The following is a 14,805-nucleotide window of genomic DNA, read 5'->3' as shown; positions in this document are numbered from 1 at the left end:
ATGTGTTATGTGCCTTCACAAGATTTGTTCAGAGGAGGTTTGCCATTGCCTTCCCCTGAGGCTGAGAGCCTGTAGCTTACCCAAGGATTTTATGGCCAAGCTGGGAATCAAAACCATGGTCTCCACAGTCATAGTCCAACACTCAAACCAAGCATACACACCATTTAATTATTTCCTCTCCTCTTTTATGGTCATGTTTCAGACCAATAGCCACTGTTTTGCCAACTAATGGATCAATAAGAAAGTCTAGAAACAACAAAAATGGTTCCCAGCCACTTCTGAGTGGTTTTGGACTGTAACTCTTAGCATCCCCAGCCATCCTGACCAAGGAGGATTCTGGAAGCTATGCACTGTAAAGAGTCATAAAAACACCTCCTGTTGTTGTTGTTGTTATGCCATCAACATACATCATGCCTTCTATGAAGTTTTCATTTTAGATCATGCAAAATAACTGGCCAAGAGCTTCAGCAGAGGCTGATGTGAGGAGTGGTAGCAAATAGCTCTTTGCAGCCCTAGACAATCACCATCTTGTCACAATACCTGTCAACCCTTCAAGACACTTACTTTCCGAGCCAGCCGCCCTACATCATCACTGATGTGCACCAAGCGCAGCGCCAAGTGGCCTGTGTAGATTTCACTCAGTGCGCCATGATCCCGGCTCGCCTGCCGTGTCTGGTTGAGGATTGCGTACCAGCAGTTCAAGGGGGATGGAAGATTCTGGTCCTTCCTGCAGAGAAACAAGGACAGCTTTTTATCCCTGACTGGATGAAATATTTACCTTTTTTACTGTTCCCCTTTTCTTCCCTTTCCTTGTTTTTGTGTAGTTCCACCCCATCTACATTTAAACTGTAAAATATACTTCTGCCCCATTTTCTTTAGTCTTTTCAACTTTAATATGCATATGTAATCTCTCTTAGATAAAGGATTCAAAATCTAAACTAAATAAATGTGCCATGTACAACAATGGCACCATGCAAACAGCGAACAACAATGACCTTCTGTCTGTCATTGGAACAAACACCATTTATTTATTTTTTCATCATAAATCACTGTCACGTTTATGCCAAGCACATCTTTCACACAGATCACTAACAACAGTTACCCCTTAGACTCCAAATCTTGTTTGACTGCAGCTCCCAGTAGCCCTAACCAAAACGTCAATAGTAAAGGATGATGAGCTGCAGTTCAACACACAAAATCCACACCTCTGCCTTAGATATATTTACATGATAGACTTAAAGCACAGAATGCAAGCAGTAGTGATTGCTGAATGTGCTTGTTCTGGGAATAGCTAAGCAAACTGTACACATCTGGCCCACTGTTTGTGTAACCTGAAATGCAAAGCTGGCATTTTGTCTTGTTTCATCCTAAACAAGCGAAAGAAGGGGGGAAAGACAACCCACAATCTATTTCTCTGGCTTGTTGGGTGAGAAACAACATAAAGCAATGGCTCCTGCCAGGTTTATTTATCTATTTGTTCGTTATCATTTTTTATTTATACCCTTCCTGTACCCCACATGAGGTTTGAATGTGCACCAGGACATTGCTTGTAACAAGCCAGGACTTACATGATTTCAGCACTCAGTAATGGTCACAAACTTTGGCTGCTGCCACACTGCAGAATTAATGCAGTTTGACACCACTCTAATGATCATGGCTCCATCAGGATGATAAGATGTCATAACCATAAAGGAGGACAAAGCACCGCAAAATGTAGGACCAGGGATGTAGCTAGGATTTTAGGAAGGGGGGGGGGGTCCAGACTAAGTGCCACCATTATAATGGGGCTTGGGTGCGGCGGCGGCACAGCAGCACACACCATTCATTTTTCTAATGGAATGGGGGGGTCCGGACCCCAAGAAACCCCCCCCCTTGGCTACGTCCCTGGTAGGACATTCAAGAAATACCATTACCAAACAAAAGCTAAAAACACTCGCATGAGGCCCCTTCCTATGTTCCCATGTTCTCAGTTACCCATTCATCCATTCATTATTTTAAATATTGATATCTTGCCCTTTATGCGACGATCTCAGGGCTGTGTTCAATAAAACCAAACAAACCTAAAGTAGCATAAATAATTAAAATATTTTAAGAGGGTAAAAACATATTAAACACTTAACAAATTAAAAGAGAGATCAAAAGGATTTGAACAGTTTGAAATGAATAATAACCATGCACTTTACCCCATGAGCCCCATTCTCACCACAGTCATGCTTGTCAGTGAAAATGGAATTACAATATGCCTGTTTTGTACTCACCGCATCACCACACATCTTCGCAACTGCACAACTACAACCATCGCACTCTCTTCCCTACTCCTCCTTAACCTCACCTCTGTGCCCTACCCAGCATGCCTTCCAGATTTAAATTTTTTATTTTTATTTTCACTTTTTCATATGATTCTGCAGCTCTGCCACTGCAATTTAATTTGTTTTTTAAAAAAGAAGAAGAAATAGAAAGGGAGAAAAAAAGTTAAACAAGCTGCTTGGAAATAGTGGTGGGTGGGTGAAAAAGGAAGGGATACTGACACCACATGACTGCCAATAACACAACTGCTCTGGCAGCAATGTTTCACACCTGGGGACTTGCACTACTGAGAGCTCATTGATGGGATTCCCCTGCCAATGAAAAGGGACCACTAATAGTGGTTTGGGGGGGGACACAGCAGCTACAGGTCAAAGGCTTTGGTGTGCAATAAGTATCGCCACAGCCACATTTTTCTGGACCTAATTGTGTTTTAAAAGCTTTCATCTTGATTTTTGTCCTTATTATTTGTATTAATTTATAATTTTACAGTACTATTTTAACCTTGTTATAGTAATATTTTATTAATTTTATAATCTTGTTTGTGGTTTTAGATTGTGTGCTGTTGGCAGGCTTTTGTTTTTATTTTGGATTGTTTTTCTCCTTTGTAAAGCGCTATGTAAAGCCTATGGTGCTATATAAATAAACATAATAATAGTAATAGTAATAGTAATAGTAATAATAATAATAAGCCACATGTAGTAATCTCCCATGGGCTTGTAGGACTTCTGTAAAATCAGTTGTGCCTCCAAATCTTTCATAAAAAGCCATGTTTTTACTTGGCACCTGAACAGTAGCTGGTGCCAATCGAGCCTCCAAGGGAGGAGTGTTCCATAGCTGGGGTGCCACAGCAGAGAAGGCCCTCTCCCATGTCCTTGCCCAGCATATTTCTCATATGTTCATTACTGAACTCTTGTTGCTCGTTAATCTTAAACCTTCTTTCCAACATTGCCAAACTCTGTCCACTCTTTGCAGAATCCAAGGGATCTATACCTGAAGTTCTGATGCTCCTTGGAGCCACGAATCTTAGCCGAGAAGCGTTCAGACAGCTTCTCCAATCCTCGGGAATATTCTTGCTCCACCTCTGCCTTCCGGCGCAAGAAATCAGCCACATCTTGGAGTAACTGCTGCCGACTCTCAGCCTGTGAGTCAAGACCTCGGACCTGCTCCCCCATCTGCCAGCGCATTTCTAAAAGAGATAAGCAAAGATCACAGCCTCAGGGAAGCATTTGGTGAACAGGAGCCCACAAAACCCTGCCTGTGTGAGTCATCAGAGATTGGAGAGTTGTCGTTTTCTTTCTGATGTAATGAAGGGAGATTGAAAAATAGTTTCAAACAGCTGGGTACATATGAAATGTGCCTTTAAACAGGACTCACTGTATTTTTCTTCTCCCACAGTTGGCATAACTTGCTCTTAATTGCTGAACTATGTTTGACAGGGACAGATACTGAATTGTCTTGTGCTTCCATATGAGCTCTAGGCAAGCTGACTGTCTTTTAATCCCTCCCCCCCTTTTGTTAAAGCTCTGCATAAATATTTATTAATGTAAACCAAGGATGGGAAACCTTTGGCTCCTTGAATGTTTAGGTCTCCAACTCCCATCATCCCCACCCAGTATAGTCAATAGAAAGGGATTGTGGGAGCTTTTGTTCAAGGGATCTGGAAGGGCAAACAGTCCCCACTTCTGATGTCAACATTTGTTTGTTTCGTTCTTTTTTCCTCTCTCTAAAAGGCGCAATCGTGTTGCAAATGCGCTCAGTCTGGCTCAGCATTCAGTTCCTCAACAGTACTCTTCACAACCTTTCACCTGGTGTGTCAAGCTAACAAAGAGGGGTTTTCCCTAAAAACTGCTGGACTTTTGTTATTGCTGTTTTATTTTATTGTACCAGATTTTGCTCTCAGTGCCATTCAACCGTAATGTGTGATGGAACAAAAACATTTTTTGTGCAGTAAACATGTATTATTAATATTGCTTACTATCTTTGTCCTTGAGCCAAGGTTTCTGCAGCTCTCTGTGAGAAGTAAACCTAGTGGCAAACCTACATTTGTTTCTGCATGACATGTGACATGACTCCAAATACAACAGGAGACTGAAGTAGATCATGTGTTAATATCCATGCTCCACAAACACATCCAAAAATTGGAGGCAACCAGGAGCTCGCGTTTCTCTTAAGCAGGCGCATATACCCACACAAAGGCTGAGTATAGCTGTAGGTTAGGAACTCTGCCAGTTTTATTTGGCCTGGGGACACATGTATATGCCTTCCTGCTCATGTTCTCTCTCTTCCCTCCTCCCTGCATCATACACGTATAGGCACATAACTGTACCAAGAGGACACAGGCAAACATTCATACACTTGCTGCCTCCTTCTAGCGAGAGAGCCAGCTTGGTTGGAAAGTCAAATAACTAAGTAGTCTAGGTTCTGTAACACCTTGGCGTCTGTTGGCAGATGTGAGCTAAACATACACACCAATGCTTTCCACTAACATCTAACTATGGTGTGCAGGCCCAGCTGCTGTAAACACAAATCATCTGATGACAGCTCCTCTGTAATTAACATCTTTGAAAACATATCATAAGAGTCTATGCTCAGACATTTTTAGAAACAGTATTGAGAAACACCAATCCGAAATAATGAGATGTTGCTGGTTTTACAGCTTCTGTCAACAGGAAGATTCACAAGTGCTAAGTTGATGGCATACGATTTAGCTTGGGAGCCCTTCCGTCATGAGTTCATTTTACCTGAGTGACAAGGAAAATGCACCCTGACCATGCTATCATCCTCTTTTTAACCTGCTCAAGGACTGACATCCAGCATACAGTTGGCCCTCCTTATTCATGGATTCTTTATTGACAGATTCCTACATCCAGGTCTTGAAAATATATACAATCCTCCCTCCATTCTCGCGGTTTTGAAACTCACATCTCTCGTTTATGTGCGAGGGACGAACAGAGGGGAAATGATCCCCTACGAAAAAGGAGGGGTGACTGTGTGTACAAGTGTGTGTGTGTGTGTATTTCCAAATAGCAAACTTTGATTTTGTCATTTTATATAAGACACTATTCTAGTATGTCGTTATATTTAATGGGACTTGAACATCCACAGATTTTGTTATCCACAGTGGGTTCTAGAACTAAACCCCAGCAGACACCAAGAGCCCACTGTATATTAATTCCAGGAAGGAACAAGAAGAGGCAGTAAGATCATACACTATGAGCTAAGTTAAGGACTATATTTTTGTTCTTCAACTCAGTCCATGGGGAGGGGCAGGTAAGAAATAAATGATAAATGGTGATGACGATGATGATGATGATTTAAGCTCTAATGGTTGAGATACTTTAGGAAGCAGCAGAGTCACTGTTAGACTGATGGAACTTGGAAGACACCACCATTAAAACATAAGTTACCATATACAATAGACAATAGTACATACTGTGGAGCCACATGCTCTCTCTGCATCCGAACCCCTAAATTCTACACAATTGCAAGGAGTAAGACTAGTAAGGAGAAAACACACTTTGCAGATAACAAAGATGCCTAAATCCAACACCAGATTCAATTCAACTCCTAACAACCGAGGCATCAAGATAGAGCACAGGTGAGCAAAAGATGATGAGGAGAAACACATATTACCAAAAAACAAAACAAAACAAAATGCTTCTCATCCCTCTTTCCCACCATCACTGTCTCCTTTGCTACATGTGAAGACTATGCCTTCACTGAACTGAACTGTACTGCCTTACTCTCTTCCCTATTCAGGAGAATGGGGAATGGTCCCTTTTACCACTGGAATGAAACTACAGTGTGCCCTTGCCTTACGTGGGGGATCTGTTCCGGAACCCCCACGTAAGTCGAATTCTGCATATGGTCAAGCACCATTGAAAATAATGGGGCTCGTGCACGCAGCACGCATGCCATTTCCTGTTTGTTGCGTGGCTTTCAGCATAAGCTGAAAGCCGTGTATAGTGCACTAGCGTATGACGTGGGCACACTGTACAAGAAAAGAGACTTCACCTAAACATTAGAAAGAACTTCCTGACAGTAAGAGTTGTTTGACAGTGGAACACACTCATTCAGAGAGTAGTGGAGTCTCCTTCTTTGGAGATTTTTAAGCAGAGGACGGATGAGCTGGATGGCCCTTGTCGTCTCTTCCAATTCCATGAATCTATGATTCCACACATACCCACCCCTCCACACAGGTGAGCTTTGTGGACAAAGGCCAGGTGCTCCACTCATTACCATTACCAACACTCACAAGCACTTTTTGCTTTGCAGGATGACAAAGTGGGACAACATTCTGCCACAACCCTGAGTCACTACTATCTACCTCTGAGGCACAAGCACTGGCTAAGCACTGAGGTATCTTTGCTCTTCCTTCTCTGTCACTCCCTCACATACACCTATAGAACACGTAGGTCCTATTCTTGTTCCAGTGGCTGAGTGTAGCTTGTTGCTCTTCATCTCAGCAGACACGCCTCTACAAATGCTCTCCTGTAGGCTCACGATCCACCCAACACACTGTTGTGGAGGAAAGCCACCCATGACCAGTAAAACTGACCTGGCTGTTCCTCCACAAGGTAGGCTCCTCCACCCTGTGACATATTTCCATAACATATGAGGGCATTTCTACCATGGAGTCAGTTTCATAAGGTTTGTGGTACTGCTACCCTGCTTCCTTTCAAGCCACAGTCCACGGTACAGGAGCCTTGCCAAGGAAGCTGGTTGGCAACCCCACATATATACTTTTTCTCTTTCTGGATATCCTCCTTCAAGTAGTATGCCTTCAAGATGTTTCCAACTAATGGTGACCCTAAAGCGAACCTATCATAGGATTTCTTGGCAAGATTTTTCAGAGGGGGTTAGCGTTTGTCTTCCTCTGAGGCTGAGAGACTGAGTTGCCAGTGGGTTTCCGTGGCTGAGCAGGGATTCAAACCCTGATCTCCAGGGTTGTAGTCCAATGCTCAAGCCACTACACCATACTGGCGCTCCCTTTAATTACTATCAAATATTCCAAACGCAGAGGCTGAGACTAAAATATTCAGATCTTCTAAATGCATCTCATTTTCATACAAACTACTACCATATCATTTTGCCAAAAAGCTCAGCTGTTTCAAGCCAACCAGGCTCAGGGGAGAGCAGATGGATGGTGGTCTTCCTTTCCATCATCCTAGCAACAAGTCTGTCTCTTTGCATAAAATGCCTGTTGCCCTTTATTTATCATGTCATGCATCTAGGAACCTTTCCATGATGTCAAAGTACAGACATGTGGCTAGCATGGCACTTCAAAGAGGTAATTTCATCTTGGAAGGAGGTTATTTCTCCAAAATGGGAAAAAAAATATATAACCTCTATTGTACACCAGCTGAGTACATTCTCACTACATGCACTGCTGCCCCAGTGATCTCAATTAGCATCTAGGCCAGTTCTGAAAAGACATAATGGAACCGAATAAACACTATTAATGTTTATGCAGCTACTCTGTAGTAAACATTATAGTCATTCATTAACCTCTCCCCTGATACATCAACCATCAACACATCTCTTTTTACAAAATATTCACATGATCTGCAATCTGTTCTTCACACATAAAGATGCACATAATTTCTTCAACATGAATCAGTGAAAACACACCACAGACACCCCTGCCTTTCCAACTGCTCCTCTTTGAACATGTTCCCTATTGGGGCCTCCAATTCCTATGCTGCAACCATCTGTTGTACTGTATAATCCAAGGATGGGCAACATGCGGCCCCATGGATGCATACAGCCCTTTGCCTAGTTTTAAAAGCCCTCTTCAACTTGATCATTTCACGCATGCCTTTGGAAGAAAGGTTTGTCCATTCTCCAGCTGCCAGTTGATAAGAGGGAAAAGGGGGTTGCAGAGATAGAGACAAATGAGATCAGCAGAAAAAAGGGAGTGGGAATGGCCTTGCTCTGGTCCTACCCACCACAGACTGCAGCTTTACTCACCACTGGCATGCAGCCCCTGAGTGATTATCCCCAGTGATATGCAGGCCTCAAAAGGAGAGGGAAGTTATCCACACCTGGGGCCATTGATACTATAGAATTACAGTGTTGTTATTCCACTTCAAAGACATAGCCATCAGGGCTCTTGTAGCACCTTTGAAACTGAGAGGAAGAATTTAAGGCTAAAGATATAATCGTGTTAGTCTCTAGAATCAGTATGTGGAGAGATTTTGTAGCACCTATGAGAGTAACTAAAGAAAGAAGTTGGCAGCATGAGGCTAAATGCATCTGAAAAAGTAGGCTCAAGTCTATGAAAGCTCATGCTACCACCTCCTTTCTTTCAGTTTGTCTCAAAGGTGCTACAAGATCCCTTTGCATACTGATTGTTCCACTTTAACCACCATGGTTCTGTTCTATGGAATCATGGGATAAGTAGTTTATGGGGAGGGGCCTTATACTCCTCCGTCAAAGAATTATCCTCTGGTGCCTCTGACCAAATTACAAATCCCAGGATTCCATAGGATGCAGCCATGGTAGTTAAAAGGAAATCAAAGCACTATACTCTGTAGTGTAAATGGACCTTGACATACTGTAAATACAGTATGTATCACTCAACACGTAGGCCAGCAGAGTCTGTGGTACTATTTTTTAAAAGGTAGCTTAGGGCCTGGACAGGCCAAAATAAAGCTGCTTCAGTTTAGTTTGGAAGTATGCTATTTATATGACACTCGCATCTTAAGAGGCCAGAAGCTGCACCAAAGCTGTGCTCCAGTCCTTAGGACTGGAGCTTGGCTTTGGTGTGGCTTCTGGCCTCTTAGGACACACATACACCATTTAAACAGCGTATCTCCAAAGTGACCCAAAGCAGCTTTATTTTGGCCTGTCTATTCGGGCCCAGAGTTATCATTTAGAGTAGACCATCTCTGTCTGCTGGTGAAAGGAACTGTGTCCTTTGGATAGGAACTTTAGATCTATTGCTCACTTGTCCCCTATACTAATAACTTCATAAAAGCATCACCCTATCAGCAAAGTATTAACTTCCTGAGTGGAGGATATTTTAAAAGTATTGTGAAACCTAAAACCACTACTTATGCCTACAAAATCAGATGGCTATCCTAATTCATTGATGTTTATCACACTATACTCTTAAAGTGCTACTATTCCACTTTGACTGCTCTAGCTGCCTCCTGTTGCATTCTGGTATTGGCAGTTTTAAGGAGGGGTATTTAGAATTCTCAGGCAGAGAAGTTCTCTGCCTGAGAATTCTAAATACCCCTCCTTAAAACTGCAGATCCCAGAATGCAACAGGAGGCAGCTAGAGCAGTCAAAGTGGAATAGTAGCACTTTAAGAGTATAGTGTGATAAACATCATTGTCACATTTCTTCATCTTGCATTTTTTGTGCAGCAGGTGAGTTGTGCCCACCCCAAAATGACCCATCTTCATCAACAGGACGTTGTAGATTGGCTGGCTATTTTGTGAATGCTGATCCAAGATGCTGATCCACACACTTTGCAGAACCATGAATACAAAGAAATGAAGACGCATATTAAGACACAATCACATGGAGAATGCAGGGAACAGCAACACACAAAACAACCCTGCTGCAGCCAAACTAACCAAAAGCCACAGGTTCAAACACAGTTGCATATGCTTGTATCTAACCACATGAACTTAGAATTCAGAGACAAATCCATGTTAGTCTGGAAGGTATCAGTATGCAAAAGGGATTGCCTTTGAGCCTAACTGTAGGAAAGAATTGTACCTAAATTTTCCTCCATCCACTCTTGCCTCATGCAACATATTTCCTCCTGCTTTTATCCCTAGAAGCATAGTTAAAACTGAACTAGACACCTCATGGACATATCCAAAAGTTTTGCATTTCTATAACTCTTCATACAATCTGACTAGAAAGGTCCTTCCTGGGCACAGTTCACTCCATGCATCTAAGGAAGAAGATGTCTACAAAAGTTTATGCTACTCCTCCAAGGTGCTACAACATCCCTTTGTACATGAACATAGACAACTTCGTGGACTCTGCCAAAAGCTGCTTCTCAAGAATCCAGGCATGAAATATGAAAATATCACGCCTGTTAGGAAAAGCACTCATGAGTATGAATCATAGCTTTAAAAATCATGCATGGGGGGAAAGCAAACCTTCCCCTGTAGCCACTGGAAAGAAAAAAGACTGCAGTAAACATGGATGTGTGTGCTCCTTTCATAAATGGCATGGCATGTGTATGTTTTGTACTTGGGCACAGATCCCTGAGAGCAAACTGAAATGCCAAAGACTCAGTAACAAAAACACATTACTGAGAAAGCCAGGCTCAAAAACTGCTGGACCTGGGAGGTGTTGCTGCTGTGTGACACAGTCAACGCTATGGATCTTTTGCCTCATTGGGCACTAGGCCTTTCCCATAGTCATACACCCATGTGTGATCTGCTATGCTCCCTCTGACAGCCATGCTGGTTAATGGACAAAGAGCATATCAATTTAAGGTGGGTGAAGAGGCATAGCGCAAGCCCTCGTAGGCTGTATTTTTATTCTCATTGTTTAGTTTTTAAATGTTTTTATACTGTTTTAAATTAGTGGTACTAAACTGTTTTGTTTAAACTTTTTTTATCACAACAGTGGACCCTTGTTATACGCTGGGGTTTGGTTCCAAGATCCAAAGTGTGTAACAAAATCTGTGGATGCTCAAGTCCCATTCAATATAATGACATAGCAAAATGGTGTCCCTTATAAAAAATGGAAAATCAAGTTTGATATTTGAAATTTATACTTTTTTTGAACATTTTCAAACCGTGGATGCTTGAATCCGTGTATAAAAATCCGTGTATAAGAAGGGCCGACTGTTTTAATTTATGCCTTGAACTGGCATAAAGGTAAGATATGAAGTAAATAAACAAATAGGTGGGCCTGACAAACAGATCTCACGTGTGTGTGTGTGTGCATGTGTGTGTGTGTGTAAACTTTTAACTAATTACAGTGGAGCCTTGGTTTCCACTGGGGTTTGATTCCAAACCCATCCACTCACCCCATAAATACCAAACTCTATGGATGCTTAAGTCCCATTATATGCAGTGGGGTAGTAAACTGGTGTCCCTTAAAAACAAACGAGTCCTTGAATAGATCAAACCTGAAACCTGCCTGGATGCCATAACGACCAAGTTGAGGCTGCCATACTTTGGCCACATGAGAAGGCACGACTCATTAAAAAAAGACAATAATACTAGGAAAAGTAGGGGGTAATAAAAAGAGAGGAAGATCACATGCCAGATGGATAGACTCCATTTGGAGGTCACAGGTATGAATTTACAAGATTCAAGCAAAGCAGTCGAGGACAGTAAGTCTTAGAGATTTCTCATCCATAGTCAGGATCAACCCAAGGGCAGTTAACAACAAGGCTTGCTTTTTGGAAATGTTGGCTTTTGGATATTTTCAAGCCTTGGATGGTAGAATCTACGGATGCAGAGTTTGTAGATATGGAGTTACTCATCTAAGGTGAGTAACAATTAATGGCAGGTGATCAGAGAAGCTTTTATAAATTACAAGAGACATGGTTCTCTCCTCACCTTCCCAAGCAAGAAATTACTATCTTAGGTATATGGGAACAAACAGCCTGGGATTTTTGTTGTTGTTAGCATGTAACCTTTGGCAATTTAATGGAAAATCTGCTCAGAGGTCAGTCTCAGTGAGTACTATGGTGTCCCCTTCCTTAATAGGATCAAGGTTTATTTGTTTTATCAATTTATCAAACTGGGAGGCTTAGTAGTGTGGGAAGTGATACAAAGATATGGTAGGTAAATAAATAAATATAAATAAATAGTGACATCGGCACAGAAAGCTATGCCATTGAAAAATATCACCACCCACCCATGGTTTTAGACCGCTATATGTATACATTTGTGGTCTGTCTAAAGCTTACCCAGTGTAGACAGATCTGGGTGTGTGCTGTGATTCTGCAGGTGTGTATAAACAATGCAGAATCTTTTTGGCAATTGAAAGCTGATGCTGATGTTTTTGTAAACCAGCTTCTAGTCCTTGTGTTCATAAGTATGTGAATAGGCAATGACCACTACAATCTCAAAAGTCAATGGATTAGTGGAATAATCTTTTGAATGTGATAAGGAGATGGGCTTTCTGCCTCTCCACATAATGACTAAAAACAGAATGAATTAGATAAAGCAATCATTAAAAGCAACCAAAATTCCTAAAGAAACTAGGCAAAAGAAGAGTAAGGGGCTGCCAGCCTGTATGCATGGTGAGGGCTGAGCGCCCACATGCTCAAAGCCCTTACCAAGCCTCCTGAGTGCCATTTTGTCATGTGCCCATCCACACGGCACATCTCATGACACATGCCAGAGGCGCAGTGCCCAAACGGCGCAGAGCAGAAGGGGTGTCTTCATGGTGCGCCTGTGCACCTATGGCGTCCCTTCTGGTATGCAAAAAGAAGCCCCTTTTGGGGGCTTCTTTTTTCTCCCTCCAAAGGCCGTAGCATGTGGTTGCCGCAGCCTGAATCTGGGGCAAACAGGGCGGCATCCCACCGCCCGTCTGTATAGCCCCTATGTACACAATTTCTCAATCTCCAGTTTATGTTGTTGTTGTGTGCTTTTAAGTTGTTTCTGACTTATGGCAACCCTACGTCTAGCCTATCACAGTGTTTTCTTAGCAAGATTTGTTCAGAAGGCTTTGCCATTTCCTTCCTCTAAGACTGAAAGAGTGACTTGTCCGAGGTCACTCACTGGGTTTCTATGACTGAGCAGGAATTTGAGGCTGATCACAACATTTACTTGTTTCTTGGTGAAGAATCTGAACCAATGTGGGGCAGATTTTTCTTTTTTAAAGCAGCGTATATACAGTACAGAGAAGGAAAGGCAATGCAAGAATGGGATGGCAAATGTGAACAAAAAAGAGGAACACCATCTTCCACTAAGGCTTTCTTAGCAATATTTGTTCTAAGGAGGGGTTTGCCTTTTCCTTCCTCTGAGGCTGAAAGAGTGACTTATCTGAGGTCACCCACTGGTTTTCTATGACTGAGCAGGGATTTGAGGCTGATCACAACATTTATCTTTTCTTGGTGAAAAGTTTGGGCCAAATCCTTGAGGCAGATTTTTTTTCCTTTTTTAAAAAAAGCATATATCGTATATACTCAACTATACAGTACGTCGACCTCATGTACACATTGAGGGAAGGTTTTGGGACCAAAATTACGGCTTTTGATATGGCCCATGGATAAGTCGAGGGTAAAAGTTAGGAGCATCAAACAAAGGATGTAAAGGATGAAGCAAAGGAAAACAATGGCAAAGAACTTACAAAATCCCAGCAGGCATAACTGTTTGTGCTCATACTAAAGACTGGATGTAAGATAGGGTTGCCATCCCCGAGGACCTCCAAACCGGGACAAATGTAGGACAATGTTTTAAAATGTAGGACCTTTTTTTAAAAAGAAAATCCTGGCCAGGAAATTAAAAAAAAAAAGGTCCTACATTTTAAAACATTGTCCAATGCCTTGCTGGGGCCTGGGAGACAGCGTCTCGCAGGCCCCAGCGAGGCCTTGGAGGACTCCGTGATCGCGGAGCCGCTTGAAGGCTTCGCCGGGGCCTTGGGAGACAGTGTCTCCCAAGCCCCTGGCGAGGCCTTCCAGGGCTCCTAGATCGCCAGCCCAGGCTTCCTCCCAGGCCGGGAAGAAGGTGGAGGCTGGCTCCTATCGCGGCAATCGCCGTGATGGGAGCAGTCTCCACTTCCTCCCCGGCTTAGGAGCAAGCCTGGGCCTGGCTCCCAGGCCGGGAAGGAGGTGGAGGCCGGCTCCCATCGTGGCGATCGCCGCGATGGGAGCAGTCTCTGCTTCCTCCCCGGCTTAGGAGCAAGCCTGGGCCTGGCTCCCAGGCCAGGAAGGAGGCGGAGGCTGCTCCTCAACGCGGCGATCGCCGCGGTGGGAAGCGGCCTCCTCCTCCTCCCTGGCCTCGCGGAGGCCTTGGAGGACCCTGCGGCCGGAGCTCCGACTGCGGAGCCGCCTCCAAGGCCTCGCTGGGGCCCAGGAGGGAGCGTCTCCGCGGCTGGAGCTCCGACTGTGGAGAGCCCTCCCAGGCCTCAGCAAGGCCTTGGAGCCGCCGCGGGGCCTGAGGTGGCCGCGGTGGGCGGGGCCGTCCCAGTTTGGGCGCCAAACCAGACCGGGACTAGGGTTGCCATAAGTGAGGACCTCCAAACCGGGACAAATGTAGGACAAATGCAGGACAACATTTTCAAATGTAGGATACATTTTTTAAAAATGGAGGACACACCAAAAAAATGAGGCTTTTTTAGAAATGTTAATATAAATCCATGTTTCTTAGGCATGATCAAAATGGAGGACATTTTGACATTATTCGTAGACAGATCACGGAAATGTACTTCCCTTTCTGGCCACCCCCCTCTCCCCATTCCGAACAGCACATTTGAGCATTGAACATGGCTTTATTTTAACATCGCCTCTTGCATATTTCAGAGGCTTATTCCACAAACAAACCCTTTGGTCAAGGGACTTTGGTT

At 43.3% G+C, this 14,805-nt stretch overlaps 1 protein-coding gene across 3 annotated transcripts in view; it reads right to left on the bottom strand.

Annotated features, from left to right (window-relative positions):
• LOC149322977 (rho GTPase-activating protein 4-like) overlaps positions 1–14,805 on the bottom strand; it is a 71,916-nt gene that overhangs the window by 39,365 nt on the left and 17,746 nt on the right. For all 3 annotated transcript variants that reach the window (XM_089485716.1, XM_089485733.1, XM_089485725.1), the window contains exons 2-3: positions 3,298–3,493; positions 565–727 (exon numbers count right to left, since the gene is read on the bottom strand). In XM_089485716.1, the coding sequence (XP_089341842.1) occupies positions 565–727; positions 3,298–3,493 (359 nt within the window). The remainder of the gene's footprint in view (positions 1–564; positions 728–3,297; positions 3,494–14,805) is intronic.

Source organism: Sceloporus occidentalis, unplaced genomic scaffold, assembly GCF_023333645.1.
Source record: "Sceloporus occidentalis isolate IW3139 unplaced genomic scaffold, rSceOcc1.0.p SCAF_1, whole genome shotgun sequence".
In the NCBI taxonomy this organism is placed as follows: Eukaryota; Metazoa; Chordata; class Lepidosauria; order Squamata; family Phrynosomatidae; genus Sceloporus; species Sceloporus occidentalis.
The sequence above is the reverse complement of the archived record's forward strand: the minus strand, read 5'-3'. Positions and strand labels throughout refer to the sequence as shown.